Genomic DNA, 22,514 nt, shown 5'->3' with positions numbered 1-22,514 from the left:
ACCGTTCCCAATCTGTCCTTGTAAATGATCAGCTCTCCAACTTTATTCCAGTTACATCAGGTGTCCCTCAGGGTTCCGTCCTTGGCCCCTTGTTATTTCTAATATATATTAATGACCTACCAACGAACTTAACTTGTAACATATGCATGTTTGCTGATGACTGCGTTTTGTACCACACAGTAACGAATGTATCTGATCAAATTAGCCTCCAAAGTGACATTAACCAAGTGCAGCGTTGGTGTGAACGGTGGCAAATGGAACTTAATCCTAACAAATGTAAACTTGTGTCGTTTCAGCGTCGCCATAACCCGCTCACCACTTCCTACGTAATCTCTAACACTCCTGTTCAACTTGTGCAATCCTACAAATACCTTGGCCTAACTTTGTGCAGTGACCTAACTTGGGCTGAGCACATCCGGACTATCATCGCAGCTGCTAATCGTACTCTCGGCTTCCTAAAACGTCATCTGCGCAACACACCCCGCCATGTAAAATTATTAGCATATCAGTCCCTCGTAAGAAGCAAGCTTGAATATGCATCGTCAATTTGGAGCCCACAACACGCGTATCTCATTGCTGCACTCGAATCACTTCAAAACCGTGCTACTAGATTCATTCATTCCTCATATGCCTATCACATTAGCGTGTCATCTTTAAAAGAAGAAATTGGCCTGTCCCCTCTATCTTCCCGCCGCCGCATTGCCACCCTTTGCTTGTTTCATAAACTTTTTCACAGTCCACTTGCAATCGAACCTTACATTTCCCCCCCATTTCGCAGGTCATATCGCATTGGCCATGTCTTTCAAGTTGCCCGTCAACGTTCCCGCACCGTTACTTTTGCTGCCTCATTTTTTCTTCGTGCAGCAAAAGACTGGAATGACCTCCCCACCATATTGCAGCAATCACCTGTCCATCAACATTTATGCATAGCGTCACAAGCCATTTTTCAAACTAATTCATGGCTTTTTTTGTACGTTTTTTGTAAACCCACCCCTTATGTAATGTCCCCCTGGGGACCTTTAAGGTAATAAAATGAAATGAAATGAAATGAAATAGGTTTCGTCACTAAGCAAGTGGTCTGTGTCAGTAAGATGGACGACACGTTGTGCACAACAAATAGCCGCGGAAGCAGATGAAAGAAAGTCCCAGCCTAAAATGAGTTCGTGGGAGCACGGGGATAGCACAGCGAATTGTATATGATGAAGAATGTCGTCGATTAGCACGTGGGCAGTACAGAGAGTGGAAGGGCGAATCATTGTTCCCTGGACTGTAACCAGTGTTGGTCCATCATAAGGCGTCGTGACTTTTCGAAGACGGGTACACAAATCAGCACGAATAATAGAAAACCCAGCCCCAGTGTCCACCAAAGCATCAACGTCCATTCCCTCAACTGAGACTGCAATCATATTGTAAGGGCGCGCTGGAGGAATTGGAGTACTGTGTTGGAATGCAGTTTGTCCTCCAAAAACTGCATCGCTTAGTTTTCCGGACGCCGATCAGGAGCGAGGGAAGCAGGCTGAAGAGGAGAAGAGGAGCGACAGTAGGGCGATGGTGAACGGCGTCTGGTTGATCAATGACTACTGCGCAGTTCACCGGATGCTGGCGGAGATGGAGACCGACACGGCGGTGACGAATAACGACGACCCTGGTACAAGGCTCCTCCGGTATAGTCTCGTTCACGTATGTCGTACCCTCGGCGCTCATCTTGCTGGCGCTTGCAGCAAAGGCGTGAAATGTGACCACGATAGCCGCAATAATAGCATGTAGGGCGAGTCAATCGATAAGGAGGGTAGTAGCTTGTGTTAGAGATGCATCGAGAGAGAGAGCAGTGAGAGGGACAGATGATGGCTCAGGCGGTGGTGATGGAAAGCTCGTGGGAAAGCTTCTGGGAGGTGCGGCAGCAATCGACGCGTACGTTGGTGGCGGCGACGTCGCGCTGACGGTGCCTGATGGTGCGGCGACGACGTGCAAGAACGATGGGAGAGTACGAGTGACAGTGGGCTGCAGGTGGGCCATGTGGGTCATGCACGTGAGCTCCTCCCTGATGACATCCTGCAACGACGTTGAAGAAGACTGAATGGGACACACTGAAAGTAGTGTGAATCCCATTGATTCTAATTTTTCGCGTATAATCACCCTTATTGTGTCTCGTAGGTTTGGATCTGCCGTAATACGGGCCGCGTCACTGTCCAGTTGTAGGCACATAGACTCGAGTTCTTCGAGGCGCTGACAGGTTGTCGCAACGTCAGCAACAGTAGCCGGATTCTGGATTGCAAGGGCATTGAATGCGACGTGTGCAATCCCCTTAAGAAGCTGGCGTACCTTGTCCGACTCCGTCATTGGGGTTTCAACCCGGCGGCAAAGTGAAATGACATCCTCGATGTAGGATGTATACGACTCCCCGATGTGCTGTTTCCGAGCCGCGAGAGCTTTCTTTGCGAGAGCCGAACGAACAGTCGGTGTGCCAAAGACATGACGAAGCTGATCTTTGAAGGCTGACCAGTCGGGGATGTCGATGAAGTGGTTGAGGAACCACATCGTCGCGACACACGTGAGGTAGAATGACACGTAAGCGAGTTTGTAGGTGTTCTCCCACCGGTTAGCAGCATCGACACGTTCGAAATCGTCCAGCCATTCCTCCACATCTTCCCCGCGCACACCAGCGAAGGGATGGGGCTCACGCTGGAGGCTGTTAATGACGTGAAAAGGCGCGGCATGCGGTGGCAGAGTGGGAACGGTTGCAGCACCGACCTCTTCTTGGTGCGACATATTTCCGGACATTTGGCCCAAGCGGCGACCTGAACGTAGCTCTAGGGGGTAGAGTGGTCGAGAGGATGACGAGGGATCTAACAGCACGCTCCACCACTTCATAATGTTTTGGTTGGAGTTCTCATTCCTTCAGTTTCTATCCAAAACAGACAGGCTTATGTCGAATGTTCACCTTTGATTCCTGTCATACATTATATCCTCGCTGCTCCGATAAACCGCCTCACACCAAAACATTTAGAGAAGCAATGACAGGTGCGCAACCGTAAACAGCCCCTCTTCCTTCTTGGACGCTTGTAGCTCTGGTGTGCATGTGTGTGCGGGGGGTGGCGGGCAGAAAGAGAAGTACTGAAAGGAAAAAAATGTTGCATCTTGTTTTTTTTTTTTATTTGTTGCAGCAGGTAGCTAACGACCTAGTCATTATTTTCCTTTTGAGGAAGCAGGATACAATACAACACAATCATGCCCACCTAAAATGACGCAAACACAGGCGCTGTATTGCAACTGATGAGTTAATGTCGAAAGACTCAGCTTATGTAGGATAACACGTACATGTGCACTAACCACAGGTCCTTTCAATAAAGGCAAGTTTTTCTTGCAGTGTTTTGCAGGAAGACTTGATGCAGGAAGACTTGAGAACCAATGGCGTTCCTACCACAGAATAATGAACCATGAATGCACCTTACCTGATATAAAACTCGGGACAGGTAACAGACTTTTTAAAGAACGCGACTCTGTCAAGTCATGGTTCTCAGATTTTCTGCTGACAAACATTTTTTATTTTTTATTTATTTATTCATTTATTACATACTGAAGTCTGTAGACCAAGCAGAAGGGGCACAAAAAGGGAGCTTAGCGAAACAAGCGAACAAGTTATACAGCAAGTTAGAGCACACAAAGCTACTGAAAAACAAGTCATACTAAATAGGATGCTTAGTTATACATATCTAGAAAAAAAAGCAAACAAACTTCTAGAAACAGTTTCAAGCACAAAAAAGTAAAGCTACACAGTTGAAATAATAAAGTGAGGTAATCTAGCATTGAAATATCAACAGTGTTGATTACACAAAAGATGTATGTAGTTTTCAAAGTAGGGAATGCCACGTTCAGGAAAAACATTTGAAGGCAGTGCATTCCATTCGCTAATGGTTCTCGGAAAGAAGGAATGTTCGAAAAGGTTAGTACGTGCAAAGTAAGGTGTCAGATCATGATTGTGAGCATGCCTGGTTTTCCTGAATGAAGAGGGGAGATGTATTTACTGGGATCGATATTAAACTGATAATTACGAAGCAGGAAAAGAAACTTGAGTCTGGCGATAGTTCTACGCTGTTTCAAGAGCGGAATGTTGTTAGTAGCCATAAATGATGAAGGTGAATCAAGATTGTGATAGGCATTATAGATGAATCTTACCGCTCTCCTCTGGACCATTTCAAGTTTATAAACATCCTTTTTAAAATACGGGTCCCAAGCTACGCATGCGTACTCTAGACGGGGTCGAATAAATGTAATACATGCAAAAAGTTCGATCTGAGTTGGCGCGTTTTTTAGTTTGTGTCTAAGAAACCCTAGTTTTCTAGAGGCGGAGGAACAAGCGTCGTCAATGTGGTTACTCCACGACAGTCGATTGGTAATATTGACTCCCAAGTATTTAAAATTGCTCACTTTGATCAACGGATTATTATTTAAGGTGTAGCGTGATGCAAAAGGGGTAATTTTATTTAAGATACGCATATAAACCGATTTACTAATGTTTAACTCCATCGACCAGGTATGGCACCAATTGGAGAGAGAATTTAGGTTGTTCTGCAAGCACTCTTGGTCCCTTTCACTTTTAATTGGCTTGTAAAGAATGCAGTCATCTGCAAAAAGCTTTAGGCTTATGGCAGAGGTGTCAACTGATGAAACAACGTCATTGATAAAGATGAGAAACAAGACAGGGCCAAGGACACTGCCTTGTGGAACTCCCGAGGTTACAGGTAGAACCCCAGAGCAGCAGCCCTCGACCTGGACAAACTGTTTGCGGCTGGTAAGGTAGGAGCGGATCCAATTAATTACAGTAATGGGTAGGCCAATGTATGAAAGTTCGGTGAGTAATTTACTATGGCAAACACAGTCGAAAGCTTTTCTAAAATCTAAGAAGATGGCGTCTATTTGGTCGCCCTTATCAAGTGCCATTGCGAAGTCGTGAATTGTGGTGACAAGTTGAGTGGTAGTCGAGAGGCCCTTCCTAAAACCATGCTGGAAAGGAGTCAAAATACTGTTTTCTTCAAGAAATGACATTATGTAATGCGTGATGATATGCTTAAGTTTACAAGGACTGGAAGTTAATGATATTGGCCGGTAGTTTTCAACATTTAGGCGATCACCTTTTTTAAATACGGGAATAACACGTGCCGTTCGCCAATCATAGGGAAGAATTGAATTATTGAAATAGACATGCGCGACAGGTTCGGCGTAACGTTGCAAAAATGCATTAGGTATGTCGTCGGGACCATCGGAAGATTTAGTCTTAACATTCAGTAACAGTGAAAGGACACCTTCGACAGTTATGAAATCGGCAGATATAGTAGACAGAGAAATAATGTTTGTGTCAGCATGATCTCCATGAGTGAATACTGAGTGAAAATACTGATTGAATTGGTTTGCAATTTTGACTGGATCGTTAACAATACAGCCATTTACTGATATCTTGGTCGGTGTTTTGTGCGCATCGCTCAAGTACCGCCAGAATCTATCCGGCTTAGTCTTCAAAAAGTTAAGAAGCGAGTGCTTGAAGTATCTTGCCTTAGCTTCGCTTAGCCGAGTTGCAAGCTGGGCCTTCAACGAGATAAATCTGCAGGGTATTTTTTTCTTTTTTCAAGCTCGTTTTAGCTTGCGGTGCAAATGTATGATATCTCTAGTAATCCATGGGTTATTTCGAATTTTCCTAACCCGTTTGTTTGGCACGAACTTATCAGTGCAGTAATGTATCGCAGTTTTTATTTCGTTCCAGGCGATCGGCACCGATTCCAGGCGATCAGCACATTTTATATTACAGCATTCCGCACAATGACCAAGTTACAAGCGTGGGCGAATGTACATACCAGCATAGTATCACCAAATTTCAAAATAGCACAGGTATTTACAGCAGCCAGTTCATATGGTTCTTATTGTATTTAGTGCTATCAGCGCGCATGTGCCTATCGTGGAAATTGCATGTAATGTTAAGTTTCTCTTTGATATTATTATTTAGAGACAGTAGAAATAACTTGTTTTTGTATGTTGAAAGCTAATATATATATATATATATATATATATATATATATATATAGGTTGCTTGGCAATTGCAATTCTTTCACATGTGTTTTTCAATGGTGCTCCTTCGACGTTTATTGTATGAGCCGGACCAAGTCGAATATCGCTCATTCTCAGTCTAAGTGCGTCTGTTTTAGAAACATTTGGCCAGTCTATTAGTCCGAGTGAGTCCGCTGGAGGAACGTTTTGATCAGTCTGAGTATGAGTGGGTATATTTGAGGAAAGTATTAGTGGATCCGGCTGACAAAAACATCGGTGAGTCTGAGTGAGTTTAAATAGAGAGAAATTTCGTTAGTCTCAGTCCAAGTGAGTCCAAAGCAAAATATTTTTATATATGGTTTCGTTACACCAGCCGTACAGACAACAGCATAGAGGCTTTCACTTGCCGTCTTCGCGCTCGGATGATCAAGAGTTGCAATTTGGAACATCTGTGCACCGGGCCCCAGTGCATAAACCGGGTTTTCTGCAGAACACCAAAGTCTATATGGTGATGGTCTACAAGTTCTTCAGTTAGCAGTAGTGGTCTCTTACAATGTGCTTTACTTTTCCAAGTGTGTCAGGCGTATAGTCTTCTATGCAGCCCCCTAGCATAGGTTTAGTTGAAGGAATCATTGAAGAAGCGATCCAAACTAGTTTTCTTTTTGTACCAGCACCAAATAGCACATTGGCACTACTGCCACGTGCTCCACATAGCACGACTCATTTGATAGACAAACGCCATGATGAAAAATAGCAATGGGCAAAGTGCATAGTTTAACCCAACGCCCTCAAGACTGGAAGGTTTCGTTACACCGGCCGTACAGACAACAGCATAGTGGCTTGCACTTGCCGTCTTCGCACTCGCGATGATCAACAGTTGCAATTTGGAACATCTGTGCACCGGGCCCCAGTGCATAAACCGGGTTTTCAGCAAAAATATGTCGCTTCTTTCAATCAAAATATGCCGGAGGGAAAATTCCTGGTGATCGAATGCTTGGTAGTCTGTAGAAAATCCTGTCACTGCGTTGATATTGCTGATCGTACACCATTCTATAGAAGCAGCTGCGGGGCTTAACACTCATGAACCATGGAAAAGCGCAGACAGAGAACAAGTACTCCCACGCGCGAACTTAGTTTAAAAAATATTGGAGCGATTTCCTTTTTTTGGAGTATCATTTCCAGAAGTCATGCACGGCGAATAAATATTTGTAGTACTTTAACCCAAATATATGCGACTAACAACCGCCTCATACTTCAGCTATATAATGAAAATATACTAGAATTCCAAGACTTTCAAAGAAAAGAAGCTATATGGCATACACTGCACGCCTTTTTATAGAAGATGCACGTTACGTACGTCATTGCGACCAATTCCCTCTCGGAGTGAAACTGTGCATGCTTATGTGCGTGTGTCCGTAGAAGATGTTAAGATCGGCCTCCCTGGCTGGGCGCCACTTGGACGCGGGGGATGATTGCAGCTAAGCCTACCCTGATTTGTTCCGGATCAACGCTCTCGAGGTGCGCCAAAAGCGGTGACAGCACGAAAGTCATACTTCGAATTCTTTAGGGCTGTTGGCTCCCCTCGTCAAAAACTCTTTGGACACGCCTGACTGACTGACGGCCTAGGAAGAGCTGTTTGAAATTGAGGCCGATGCAATGTTAATGCACTGTGATGTGTTGTGCGTATTATTGCACTGTGACCTACGTTATGGTTCTCTCTCGCCGTGTGACAAACTGAACGTGCACCTTATCTCTTTAGAGCCTGGGTTGAAAAGAAGGCAGTGTTTGACTTTCTCTCTCTTTCTCCCTCTCTCGTTTTTTTTAATCCTTATTCGCTGCTCCCTGCGCCCCCTGTTGGGCTGCAGAAATAAGGCACCTTCTTATAACCACTACCCTCCCCCCCCCCCCCCCTCCATTTGGCGGATGGAGATGAAGACGACAATTTGTTCGGACTGCCCTGAACTGAATTGACATGCAGTCTGTCAGTTTACAGTGATCTGCAAGGCGGCTTTCCTGTAAGGTTTGTTTTTCAACCAAAAACTTTCATTCACAGACTGCTTTTATTTCTCATTTTGAGCACGCGAGTAGAACAAAATGTCACCTCTCTAAATTCCAGCGAAGGCACGCGAGCACAACAAGATCTCAAAAAAAAAAAAAAAAGAAATGGCAAAAACGAAATGAGCGAGAAAAGCAGCCTGTGACCGTCAGTTCTTGGTTGAAAAACTAACCTTACAGAAAAGCTGCCTAGCAGATTATTGCAAACTGTCCACTGTTTTCTCCTGCAGATAATTTTAGGAATACCAGGGCGTAAAGTGTGAGCACCGAGACGCTCTGAACCATCCCTGAGAAGCTCCCATCACGCTTCCATGATGCTACCATCAACATATAGCTACCTTTAGTGTGTAAATAGTGTATATAAACGTTCCTCTTATCAGCCCCAGCTACTCTGCTCGACTTTATTATTTATTTTATTTATTTATTCAATACTACCAGCCACCCTTTGACAGCCAGGGCAGGAGTGGTACAGTGCAGAGTTTGAACACAAAGTTTACACGCGACCAGTAACACGGTCCGCGGTACACAGGGAAGCAATAATGCAGTAAGATTACAGATTGTCACGACACACAAGCGCATGCAATCAGTAACACGGCCCACGATTCGCAAGGCAGCAGTAATTCTCGTTACAAATAGCTACATAATTATACAATAAAACCGGCAATGCTAGTCTAATGCAAAACACACAAAGTACACTACGCGCATTGATCAGGAAGCGTGAAAAAAAAAAAAAAGACAAGCAGTGCGCGTTGTGGCATGGTAGCAAGATAACACGTGAAATACGTTAGTTCAATAGGACAGGGGAACAAGACCAGCACTTCCAATCATACACAATTTTGAATAGCCGTTGAAAGAGCATTTTGATTAGTTAAGTTAGTAACGTCGCATGGCAAAGTGTTCCATTCTGCTATCGTTCTCGGGAAAAAGGATAGACGGTGAGCGTTTGTTCTCGTGAAAGGCGTTAGGATTGTTTTGTTGTGCTTGTTCCGGGTGGGGCGTGACATGTTGAATTCGAGATAAGTATTGAAGTCAAGCTTTGAATAACCATTGACTATGCTGTGTAATATTTTAAGTCGATGTAATTTACGGCGGGACTCTAGTGTTGGTAGGTCAGAACGCTTGCGCAGTTCTGTCACGGATACTCGCCTGCTGTATGCGTTGTGAATAAATCGCAGCGCTTTCTTTTGTACCCGTTCGAGCATCGCTGAATCCGTCTTTATGTGTGGGTCCCAAACAACGTCTGCATATTCGAGCAAGGGGCGGACCAGCGTAGTGTACGCAACGGTCTTCGTTCTGTTTGTACAGTGCTGATGTCGGTGTCTTAGAAGCCGAAGTCTGCGCAGTGCTGATGATGTAATATTTTGTATATGTTTGTTCCAGGTGAGGTTTGATGTCATGGTTACACCCAAATATTTGAACTCGTTAACAACCTCTAATTCAACATTGTTAATTTGATAAGCATATTGAAATGGAAACTTCTTGCGCGTTATTGTCATTTGGCGGCACTTTGTTGTGTTGAGGCTCATGTTCCAATCGGCACACCAATTACTAACAGCTGTTAAGTATTTGTTGAGAACTTTCTGGTCATTTACCGATTCAATAGGGAGATAAACAACGCAGTCATCAGCAAAGAAACGGAAACGCACCGGACAGTCGAACTGTAAATCGTTTAAATAGATAATGAAAAGCAACGGACCTAAGACGGAGCCCTGTGGGACTCCAGAAACAACTCATGACAAGTGAGAGGCAGAGTCACCTATCTGAACGTACTGATACCGGCTTGATAAGTAGGAGTCCAACCACAGAGTTATTTTCTCATTTTTGACCAAGTTTAGAATTTTTAACATCAGGTTGCTATGGGGTACTCGATCGAAAGCTTTTTCGAAATCCAAGAATATAGCGTCAATTTGCCCCCCCTTGTCTAAAACTTTTGAGATGTCGTTAGTCGTGTGTATTAGTTGTGTAACCGTGGAAAATCCACGCCGAAAACCATGTTGATTGCTCGTAAAAAACATGTTGCTCTCAAGATACATTACTAGGTGTTTAAATATAAAGTGCTCCAAAACTTTACCGGCTGTACACAAAAGGGATATGGGGCGGTAGTTTTTTACAGAAAGTTTATCGCCGGATTTATGCACAGGAGTAACTTTTGCAGTTTTCCAATCGTCTGGAACCACACCGCTTAGTAGACTTTCGTTAAATATAATGTAAAGGTATTTCGAGCACCACTCCGCATACCGGTAAAGGAATGCATTTGGTATTCTGTCGGGACCTGCGGACTTTTTAGGGTCAAGGTTGAGCAAAGCCGAAAATATTCCCGGCTCGGTAATAGTTATATCGGGAATGTCAAAGCCAGGAATATTGAAATTAGTGCAGCACTGGGTTGCACGTACAAATACAGACGAGAAAAAAGCATTAAAAGCCCTTGCTATCGAGCAGGCATCGGACACTTCCCTGTCGTTTATTTTAATTTTGCCGACTGGGTCTTTCTTTTGGGTGATGTTAGTCCAGAACTTCTTAGGGTTGGTGACAAGAAAGCCGTGCATCTCAACATTAAAAAGTGATACTTTGATTCTTTGATTTTTTTCCGTAGGTCAGTCCTTAGGGAAGGTAACACGTTAGGCGTTTTGGGCGCTCGGGAGAGACGCTTAACACGACGTTTTAAGTGAATTATGTCACGCGTAATCCACGGGCTTTGGCGGTTAATCTTTCTTTGTTTTTGTGGGACATATTTGTTAATACAAGTATGCACGGCCGTCTTGAAGTGCAACCATAATCCGTTTACGTCGAGATACCCGTTGTTGTATTTGCTCTTAAAGGTGTCGAAATCTAGTTCGAGGAAGTCCAAAATACTTTCATTATCAGCACTGTTAAAATCTCTAAATGGCTTAATGATTGCCCGCGAAGTTGAGGGCATCATATGACTTTTAAACTGTACTATTTCGTGATCTGAAATCCCGGGCAGAACATTGACATCAAAACCGAGCCGTTGAACGGATTCAGAAAGAAAGACAAGGTCAAGTAGTGACCTTGAGTTTGTCGAAACACGAGTAGGTTCATGCATAATTTGGCCTAATTTACAAGAAAAAAAAACATCAAGCAGTAGTTCGAAATGATCGCAGGTAGGAACGGCACGCATCGAATCCCAGTCAATTCGGGGCAGATTAAAATCACCGCAGAGTACCATATGCGTGTAGCGCTTGGCATACACGCCTACATAATCTGCAAATGCTTCAAGTACTGTAATGTTGGAATTTGGTGGTCTGTAAAATACACCGATAAAGATGTTGAGTAGCGGATGGTGAAGAACAATGCAAGCCATTTCAATGTTTTTGTGTTGGGGAAGGGGGGTATAGTCCAGGCCTTTTTTTTATTATTAGTGCCACACCCCCACTTTTTGAAGCCCGGTCACAGCGATAGATTTCGTGGGAGCTCGGTATCGCTACCGAGTCTGGAATTTCGTCACTTAGCCACGTTTCTGTTACAGCCGTGACGTCGAGATCGTATACGGTGAGAACGCTTTCCAGATCATCAGACTTGTTTAAAATACTTCGTGCATTTATATTCAAAACAGAAAAGGGTTTGGAATTCGTGAGCGAAGGCACATCAGAGTCGCTCTTTTCTTTGCTATCAGCTCGGTCGTGGTTTGGGGGCAATCGTCACTGCGGAGCGAAAGGGACTCTCGCTCCAAGAGTGTCGTCCCACACAAAAAGCTTATCATCGACTTTGATCTTGTCGAACGACTGCGTCACTTTTATCCCCTTCTTTTTTAGTTCAGCAGTGCTATCCCAAAGTTTTTTCCGGACAGCCCGGAGGCGAGACGAAAAGCCTTCTAATATGCCATATTCCGTGTCTTTCAAGTTTTTACAGTTTTTTAGTATCCTCGCCTTGTCTCTACCGTCCACCAGCTTGAAAATTACTGGTTTACATTTGTTTTCCTTTTTTCTACCTATCCTGTGAATATATTCTATTCCGACGTTCTTCACTTTTAGTATTTCACCAAGAATGTCGTTCGATACTATCTGCTCTAGCAACTCCACCTTTTCATCCTTCATCTCTTTGATACCGTACACTATCAAATTACCCCTCCGACTGTGGTTTTCCAAGTCGTCGATTTTATAAACGAGGCTGTCCACTTGTTGTAGTTTGTCTACTTTAGTGGTGTAACTTGTTACGGTGCCAGATAGTTCATCTAGCTTTCTCTCAATTGCTGAGAGCTTATCACAAGTTTCACTCAAGCGTTGTGTGGCGGTACCTGAACTTTCTTTGAGTAGACGAATTTCATCTAAAATCTTCTGAAACATAGCTTCTGTGGGGCCCGGGTTCGACTCAACGTCCCCACAATGAGGTAGCAGGTCTACAAAACAGTCATACACTGCAGAAAGAACAAGTAGTAGCGACCGTGGGCACGGCAGAAGCACAAGGCATACATCATCACTACGATATTGAAGCTCCGGACGGTGGTCTCTCACCTGAATAACAAGCAAGAAGGGGTTCCTGAGAATCATGCTCTCGGCGCCTCTGTTGTGCCCACTGGTCGGTACCGGCCGAGCGCTTCTTCTTATATCCGTTGGTGTCGATGACGTGGCTGATGGTGGTACTCGATGCGCCGCCAGAAACGGAGTAGTAGTGCGCAGGCTTGAAGAATTGGTGTCGATCTCGTACACGGGCGGATACGTGCTCCAGGCAGCATATCTTGCTGGTTGCGTCTCGGTACAAGGGAACGCCGATGCGCAGATGGCACGAACATGAAGCAGCACCTGAATAACAAGTAAGAAGGGGTTCCTGAGAATCATGCTCTCGGCGCCTCTGTCGTGCCCACTGGTCGGTACCGGCCGAGCGCTTCTTCTTATATCCGTTGGTGTCGATGACGTGGCTGATGGTGGTACTCGATGCGCCACCAGGGACGGAGTAATAGTGCGCAGGCTTGAAGAATTGGTGTCGATCCCGTACACGGGCGGATACGTGCTCCAGGCAGCATATCTTGCTGGTTGCGTCTCGGTACAAGGGAACGCCGATGCGCAGATGGCACGAACATGAAGCAGCACCTGAATAACAAGCAAGGAGGGGTTCCTGAGAATCATGCTCTCGGCGCCTCTGTCGTGCCCACTCTCTGTCGTGACTTCTACCCGAGACTTGGCTAGCTCCTTCGAATACATCACGAGCAAGCAAAAGGGCACGGAGTTGTACAGGCAAATATGTGCAACATCACATCGCTTTTATTACGTGACATATTCGTTCGCCCGCTCGTGTCCGCAGATAACGTTCCAGTTTTATAGCGACGACACACCGTTGATTGCAGTCACGTCATTGAATATATCAATTAAACAGAGGTTGTATTATTCATTTGCCAATTACTTCACCATAAAGTATGGTGAAGTAATTTATTACTTAGCCACTTGAGGAGCTTTCTAACTTGACTAACTTTTTTATCAAGACCTGAATATAAAGTTATATAAGATTTATTTGGTTAATTTTTAGCATTACCTTCGCAACAGAAGTACATCACCTCTGTCCGCAACAATTATTATTCATCTTTCACAGTGCCAGTACGTCCGTTCAAGGTACGTGATGAAAACATGTTTGCTGGAGTACGTCATATATGACATGTCGCTCAAGTGTCTGTCTCCGCATTATTGACGAATCCGGCCGTCTTTTGTAAACTTTTTGCTGGCAAGTTTTCTCAATTTTATTTTGTTTTTTGTTTTTAACTGGTGGCCTCAGGCAAGCTTATTACGCCTCTGCTCACCCCTTATATAGTGTTGTCACACGCGGCGCCTGGGCCGACAGGGGAGAGTGGCGTTCTTTGTTCGTCAAACAAGTCACCGAAGGGCTGCCAGCCGTGTTTTGTCCATGTTAGCCGGGAAGTGAGGTAGCATTCACCCCATAAGACGTTCGACGTGACGACCACAGTGGTTTCTTGGTGTCACAGATGCAGCGTGGTGGCCACGCCCCAATCAAAGACGTTGATGTGAGCGAGTGTGAGCGGCACTGTCAGAAATGGTGTGTGTCCCCCGTGATTCAACAGCGCATTCTGGACCCATTCCCTGATTTAGTCAAAACGCACACTTTATAATGAGCCACGCAGCCCATTCGCAAGAGATCTCTCGCCCTGTCTGTATAGAATGTAATGAATCCTCTGCTAAATAAGTTTGCCATCCTACTCCTGAGTGTACATGCATTTTCTTTTCTGTTTCCCCTATTTTTTGTTTCCCCTATTTCTCCACCCCCAGTGCTGGGCAGCAAACCGGATGCCAAGATCTGGTTAATCCCCCAGCCTTCCTTTCTCTCTCTTGCCATCTTACTGCCTTGGCATCTTCATCCCACATATCTGATGCCTGAATTAAAAGGCATCAAATATTTTCTGCAGCATGTTGAGACCCTGCATATAAGTGGTCATCCTCGAAAATTATCAACTTTAACACCACGGAGAGGTGATGATATACCCTGAGTAGGTTCGAGCATGTATTATGCCTCGACGCTTCTAATCTCCATTAAACTTCTCCCTTTCGATTTCATCCTTCGAGGCTTTGTGTAGTTCTTCAACTAACGCGCTGCATTCGTGCTGCACTGCTACCATTTCATTTCTTCTGTGTATACGCCCTGTTTCGGGCACGATCATAGGCTGCCATCTTGGACTGATTATGATGCCGTTTTGCATTCATATGAATGTTCGAATAGTGCTACGGTGAACTTGCATGCATCAACATGCTGGGCCAGTACATTCAACGATGTGTGACCAAAATCATTGCTAATTACGACATAGAAAACCAGCAAAAATTGATTTTAAGCCTAAGATGGCAGCATCTATGCATTACTGTAACTGTTACATTTATTTTTTGTCAATTTGTCCAATATGTAATTTCATGCAGCGGCCGCCGAACTTGTGCCGCTGTTCATAGTGGTACTCTTGGTCTGTGAAGCTGGATGAAGATAACTAAGAAGCCTGTTTTTTACTGGCTAAATAATTGTGAAACGAAGCTATAAATCAAGATGAAAAAGAAAAAAAATCTGAAAATTTTGTACTGGTGCATAAATGGCGCGCCGATTGCGCCGATGAAAAATGGCGGCGGCGGCGGCGCGCCGATCAGTTCGCGTTGGCGGCGCGGCGAAAACTCTCGGCGACGGCGCGCCGAGGCGATTTTGACCGGCGGCGGCGTGGGGGTCGTACAGAGTCGGCGGCGGCGGCGTTGTCGGCGCACGCCGGTATTTTCATCGGCGGCGGCGGCGTCGGCGGCGCAGAAACCGAAACTGAAAATTCAAAAGGCTCTTCCGCCACAGGTTACTGAATTAGTTGAAATTCGGGAATTTTAATCCAAATAGCATAAATGACACTACACAGATGTGTCGACATCCCGATGAATGCAAAGCATTTTGTGAAATAGTTTTTATTTCGATTTCGTGAAAAAATAACGCGTATTTCAATCTATGTCCATGTTCTACGGTAAATGTGCAGCACTTTGCTTTTTTTTAATTTAAGATGTTGTTTTAAGTTGTTGTTGTTGTTGGCAACGTCATACTTCATGAAACCTTTTTTCATTGAACAATGAGCAAGCAGTGACGCACGTCACTCATTTCGCTTTTTCCGGATCTGATCTTACTTTTACATTGTACGCTGCACAAAACAAGAAGCACCTCTGCTTCGAGTTTTCTTATTACGATTGCATGAAACCGATTTTTTGAGTATCTGTCATGCTTTGAATGTAACTTTCCTTCAAACGAATCAAAATACCTACTTTTCGCAATGTGAGAATCTTTTATGCAGCGGTATAGGATGCGGAAAGAAACAAATCTGCGCATTTATTCAACTAGTTCTCAGCGCGGTGTTCAATGAATGAAGTGTAGACATGGGCGTGGACGAGGCGGGTGGTGCAAAAAGGACACTTGAACCCTTCAAGCTCCACCAGCACTTGCTACCCACTCTAGCGACACCAACACGACCTACTCCCTCAGTCGTGATGCAAGTTGAAAGAAGGGTTTGCCCCAAGACAAAAACCTGTCGATGGTCATATGTGCAGATGAGAGCAAATGCAATATTTGCTCAGATAGACAGCCCATACTGGTCACGAGCTGGGCGTCCGTTGACCACGACTGCAGAGAACGTTGACTCCCCGACCCCTTGGTGTTTGGTCAGGGGAGGGGAACACCCCTTGCAAGTGGGCCCCATTAAAATTTCTCTTAAAAACGTCACAAATAAGAATGCTTGATAAGTATGTATAAAACATTCAACTTTTCAATGCTTTTTTGTAGCGTGTTCACGTGCTCAATACCATCAGATGTGTGAGAAATCGAAATAGCAACTGCCACTCTCGACTTGTTCCGGAAAAGACACAATTGAACAATGCAATTACGAGTGCTGGGAACCTTTGTTCTTTTGTATATTTGATTTCTAGGCATGATTTGAATTCTTATATAAACAAAAATAAAACCTACAACATATTAAAAAAAGGCTGCTATTGCAAGATGTGTGTTGCAAGACGTGATTTTTCTAGACTTAAGTCTCTGCAAGGCACATCTGGTGTCACAAACTTGTAAGTGTCCCCCCCTTTTCCCCACGACATCTCCCGATCCCCCCCCCCCCATCTAATAAAAAGGCACCAATGTAGGCCTCCGTGACTGCCTACTGGCGCGCAGCGGGCCAATCCGGTGGCTAGATCCAACAGTGGCGATTTCGACTTGCTTTATTGGAGGTGCTGAAGGGTCAAGAAAAGGCCGATATTTGTAAATTTCTTGAGAGTTCAGTGATAGTTTCTTCATGAATACCGTAGATTATTGGACCTCACTTTGTGTATAATGCTCCAATGAAAAAAAATGGTTTCATCCTGTGTCACTGCAGAGTCAGAAGCCATCACATGTGCAGGCATCATTAAGCTTCTATGTGACATTGCTAAGGTTCAGTACATTTGTACAAATAATTCTCGTTAATTGAACATTTTGAGTATAATCCCTGCTTAGGTTAGTATGTGTGAAACATAAATTTGAGATTTAAAATTATCATTGTGTGTTTCTGCAGCAAAGACACATTGATTAAAACTGATGACTCCGGAGCTACGGCAGAGGTAACATTCGTTCTGTTTTTTTTTCGGTTACGGTAACGGTGATGCGTTACCTTTTTATGTATCTATATAACGTGGAGCCGTGAAACGTTCCCCTTTTTCTTATTTGAGTAACTAGTGAGGTATTTAGTTACTTTTTACTGTAACGGATACATCACTAAATAGACTTACAGGAGTGATGTCGGCCCACACCGTTAGTTGTTGCGGTCTACAGGCTGGCTGTAAACATTAAATGAATATATTCCTTTCATCCAGAAGGGTTGCTCGACCATTGATGATCTCGACCTTTGAGAAATACACAACAGCTTCTTAATGATATGCATATCATCCCACCGAAGCGTGCACTTCGTTTCGTTAATATTTACAGTCAACGTGAGTGCTGTCGTCACGCCGTATGTTTTGGGTAGAAATTTAGCCTACTCAAAATACCCAAAGACGTCGATCCACCGTGCAACGCGTGGCCACCCGATGACGGTTCTGTATGAAAATGGCATCCACAGTGAAACATGTTGCATCTGCTGGAATTTTATCGCAACATTATTATACTGCCACGCTCGCTTGTATTTTTATGTCACAGTCTTGCGCAAAGGCACTGCCGTAGTGGTTCAGTAGCTAAGGTACTCGGCTGCTGACCCGCAGGTCGCGGGATCAAGTCCCACCTGCGGCTGCTTTATTTTCGATAGAGGCGAAAATGCTGTAGGCCTATGTGCTGCGATTTGGGTGCATGTTAAAGAAACCCAGGTTGTCAAAATTTCTGGAGTCCTCCACTACGGCATCTCTCATAATCATGTGGTGGTTTTGAAACGTTAAACACCACATATTAATCAGTTGCCTTGCGCAAAGGACGCTTGGCTGTCTGCGAACACTCTAGATTATTTTAGAATTTTCTGATAAGCTTGAGACACCTACGATATGGATGCTACGTGTATAAATGGCGATGTACCTTCGCGCAGATCATATTACCAACGACCAATGCTCTGATTACCGCTATCTGTGTAAAGCGCGAATTTCGAGCACTTTGCACTTTCCTATGCACATGTTCACTCAATAAAAAGTGTCGTCTTGAGCAACCCACGTACCATCTTCTTTGACGTCGCAACCACGCGGCAATACCGTAAGTGAAATGAGAACGGTGAAATGATTGATACAAAACAGTGAGATGGGGCGTAAGTGCACGGCCAAGTTTTGTTTAAGATGCGTATACCACAAGCTATTTTCTTCTATAGAACCAATATGATGCGGATTTGTTAAAATACTGTGAAGTTGAATGTCAAGAAAGGAAGAACATGAACTTAGAAAGAGACAGTGGAGACGAAAAGTGATAGGTATCGACGTAAAGTTTGATCGGTCGTTCCCCACCAAACGTCCTAAACGTTTTGTCGACTACCTCAGGTGTATTCGAAAAAAAAAAGTCGGGCTGATTTACTCCATTGAAATCAGTCTATCGCGAAAATTCTTTCGAGAGAAAAATATTTTGGGTGGCCTATATGTCACTGAAATTTCAGCTATAGGCTGGGCCCTATATTGAGTCCTAAGATAAAAGCCTATTTACTGAGAGAGTCTATGTATAGGCTCTATTTATTTTGCCGACCTATGGTTTGGAATATTTAAAACCTCCCACTATGGCGTGCCTTGGTGTATTGACGTTCTGGCTTGTAAAGCCGAAAATTTTATTTTTCAAATTATAAACTGTTCATATCTCCCCCCCCCCCCTCTCCTCCCCGGCACTCGTTCTAGGGTTGGTCCTTTGATAAACACCAGTCACATATCTTTAAAAAAATGCTTGCATATCAACTATTCATAACTGTCCTTTAAATATGTGGAAATGAAATGACGTCACTAAATTACCGATGAGGTGAAATATTAACTCTAAAAGCACAGTAAACGTGCCTAAAAAGCTAATTCAACGCTAAAACAATGTAACCTTAACTAATAATGTCACCACACTTCTAAAACCTCATGCAATTTATATTGCATACCTGCAAGGTGCAGTTATTCAAGCGCTTTTTGCAGTGAAATTTGGCCATGGAGTTAATCTCGTTCATGGCAGTGCTATTTCTAAATTTAACGTTTGAATATCTAATGAGGTTTACGAGTTTCTTTCGGTGAAATCCGCGTTTTTTTTTTTTGCGATGTAATTGAGCATTTTATGCATTGTGCTGGCACGAAGTTTATTGTAGATGATGCGTTTATAGAGTACACCGTTCAACGACTGTGGTGAAATAGAAACAGCAATTTATGTTCATTCATGCTACACAACTCTCGTGATATGCTCCCAGAGAACAGAAAAACGCATAACGAAGTACATTACTAACGAACGGAAGAATTAAATATTTCTCGGCCTTTTCATGTTGTTTCTGTAGTCCAATCTACAAACGTTCGTATTAAACGAGCATGACGGTACGAAGGCATGGAATTGGGTTTTGCAGCATGTTGTGACACATGTGCCACTCCAGGTCACCTTTAATACATGACATCAGAATCCACACTGAGCTTGATCTATGATTATGTACCTAATCAACGGAGAATAGGAGCTAAGCTCCGGATTCATTATTAATGTGGCTTCAAAGACGTGAAAGCAGCACGATTCGCGAGCAATCGAGCGCCCGTTCTCTCTCTCTATTTCGTTGAACTGCTTGTGCCCTGAGATGCCACTTCAATTTCTTTTTGAATAAATGTGGCGATCCGGAAAGTTGTGAGCGCCAAACAAGGCGCTAACAAGAATGAGAGAGACAGGACGGGTGCTTGTGAGTGTCGCGTGGAGGCATTAGTTAGCGCTCGAAATTTCCCGATAGCAATGCGCCATCTGGCAGGATTTCAAGTTTTGTTAAAAAGTAGCGATGACACAGATCATGGGTTTTGTCATGTCATTTGCTACCAATTAAACAGTGGCTGCGTAATTTAGGTTACCATGAAAATTGTCGCAGCCATATTTCAAAAAGGAAGGAGGCAGAAACGCACCGTTCATGCCATACGTGATCCTTCATCACTCGTGGAAATCAATTTATTCAAGCTGTAACGTGATTGAAGAATTCTGTTACTTCTCGGCAATCAGAGAGGCTTTTAATTCTCCAGTCTCTTTATGAGATATTGCTGCCATCTTTTTCCAACAGGCTTGCAGTTCTGTTGCACGGACATAGCAACACCCATGTTTTTGATGATTTTTTTTTCATTCCCATTCAAAAACTTTTCCACTCATAGTCATTTCTGAAGCGCATAAGAACTGAATTCCTGTCGTTCGTCACACGTCGCTACGTTCGTCCAGTACACACTGCAAAAGGCTTGATGGCAAAGTCGCAAAGTCGTTTTCTATGTTCATGTTCCTTGTACCCAACCTTTCGCACTCTTTGTGCACTTCAAGGAATTCAGAAAGACTTCAATACAACCCAACGAGCTGTACACCGTGCCGTCGGGACTGGTATGCATGACGCAAATATGTTGCGAGTGGTCTCGCAGTGTTCTGCCATTGTGCTTCGTTCCCTGTTCCGTGAGCTCAAGTTTGGTCGACACGTGGCGTCGTTGCCGCGCCATTGGTGTCGTGTTTCCCGTGTCTTTTCTTATACACAGTGTTCTACGAAGAAATGCCTCTGTGTAGCCGCTGGTGCCGAGGTCGCGGATTAGGTTTTTGCTTCTTTCCTTCCGCAGCTGTGGTGACAATTGGTGGTTAGATTATCGGTTATTTCTTTACTTATTTTAGTTTTCTCGTTTAGCTAGTTTTCTGTATTCTAGCCCAAGAAAGGTGATCCAGATTTTTTTTCCCACGTGGGAATGACCATAGGTATCTGCGTACATGGTTGCAACTCCACATTTCCAAGTTGTAAGACTCGGAGTGCCCTGCCGACGGCCCCTATTCTCTTTCTGCTCTAGCAGCCATGACCGTCACGTTCTTCCAAACCTTCTCCTCCTACCTACTTCTAAACTATTTTCTCCACTCTCCCTTTTCCCTTCAAGGGACTGAGCCGTGGTCTAGCAAGGAAAGACAGTGTCTTTTTCTTTTTCTTCAACCACACATTCATCCATTCAGGGGAAGCTTGCATGCAGTAACTGGTTTGGAAAGCAGGTAAGGTTCGCGGAAAGTCACCTCACCTACCCTGATTTGTTCCGGGTCTACGCTCTCGAGGTGCGCCAAAAGAGGCGACAACACGAAAGTCATACTTCGAATTCTTTAGGGCTGTTGGCTCCCCTCGTCAAAAACTCTTTGGACACGCCTGGCTGACTGACGGCCTAGGAAGAGCTGTCGGAAATCGAGGCAGCTTGATTTGTTCAACGTGCCACGAGACGCGCTGAATAATTAGCCGAGAGGTTGGGATTCATCGTCAGGTATGTTTCGCACACTCTGTGGTGCTTTCAAGTCTTCCACTTCCCCAGGCCCTAGCGCTGCAGACCCTATTCTGCACGTGTGATGCAACGTTATTGCACTGTGCTGCGTTGTGCGTATTATTGCACTATGACCTACGTGTTGTTTCTCTCTCGCCGTGTGACGAACTGAACATGCATCCTTTCTATTTCCTGGGTAGAAAAGAAGGCAGTGTTTGACTTTCTCTCTCTTTCTCCTTCTCGTTTTTTTTTATCTTTATTCGCTGCGCTGTGCTCCCTGCTGGGCTGCAGAAATTAGGCGCCTTCTTCTAACCACTACCCCCACCATTTGGGGGACGGAGATGAAGACGACAATTTCTTTGGACTGCCCTGGACTGAATGGACATGCAGTCTGTCCGTTTACAGTGATCTGCAAGGCCGCTTTCCTGTAAAGTTTATTTTCTAGCCAAAAACTATCGTTCACAGACTGCTTTTCTCCCTCATTGTGTCTTTACCTCTTCGAATTCCAGCGAATGCACGCGAGCACGCGAGTACAACAAAATGTCACCTCTCCAAATTCCAGCAAAGGCACGCGAGCACAAGATCTCAAAAAGGTGAATGGCAAAAACAAAATGAGCGAGAAAAGCCGTCTGTGAACGAGAGTTTATGGTTGGAAAACTAACCTTACAGAAAAGCTTCCTTGCAGATTATTGCAAACTGTCTATTGTTTTCTCCTGCAGAGAATTTTAGGAAGACCACGGCTTAAAATGCGAACACCGAGACGCTCTGAACCAGCTCTCAGAAGCTCTCATCAAGCTTCCATGATGCTACCTTTAGTGTGTAAATAGTGAACATAAACGTTGCTCTTATCAGCCCCGGCTACTCTGCTTGACTTCTACCTAAGACTTGGCTAGGTCCTTCGAACACATCACGAGCAAGCAAAAGGGCACGGAGTTGTAAAGATGAAAATGTGCAACATCACATCGCTTTTATTACGTGACATATTCGTTCTCCGCCGCATTCGCCCGATCGTGTCCACATATAACTTTCCCGTTTTATAGCGACGAC

The 22,514-nt window shown here is 44.3% G+C and overlaps 1 protein-coding gene across 5 annotated transcripts in view; it reads left to right on the top strand.

The window, feature by feature from the left end:
- Window positions 1-22,514, top strand: part of Gcat (Glycine C-acetyltransferase) — a 367,236-nt gene that overhangs the window by 250,198 nt on the left and 94,524 nt on the right. For 3 of the 5 annotated variants that reach the window (XR_012893994.1, XR_012893933.1, XM_075887558.1), the window contains one exon: window positions 5,759-5,883. The exons of the other annotated variants lie outside the window; for them this stretch is intronic. Coding sequence is in view for 1 of the 3 variants with exons in the window: in XM_075887558.1 (XP_075743673.1) it covers window positions 5,759-5,883 (125 nt within the window). In the remaining 2 variants the exon portion in view is untranslated. The remainder of the gene's footprint in view (window positions 1-5,758; window positions 5,884-22,514) is intronic. 5 annotated transcript variants of the gene reach the window in all.

Source organism: Rhipicephalus microplus, chromosome 1 (assembly GCF_043290135.1).
Source record: "Rhipicephalus microplus isolate Deutch F79 chromosome 1, USDA_Rmic, whole genome shotgun sequence".
NCBI lineage: Eukaryota > Metazoa > Arthropoda > Arachnida > Ixodida > Ixodidae > Rhipicephalus > Rhipicephalus microplus.
This window is presented reverse-complemented; position numbering and strand designations above follow the sequence as displayed.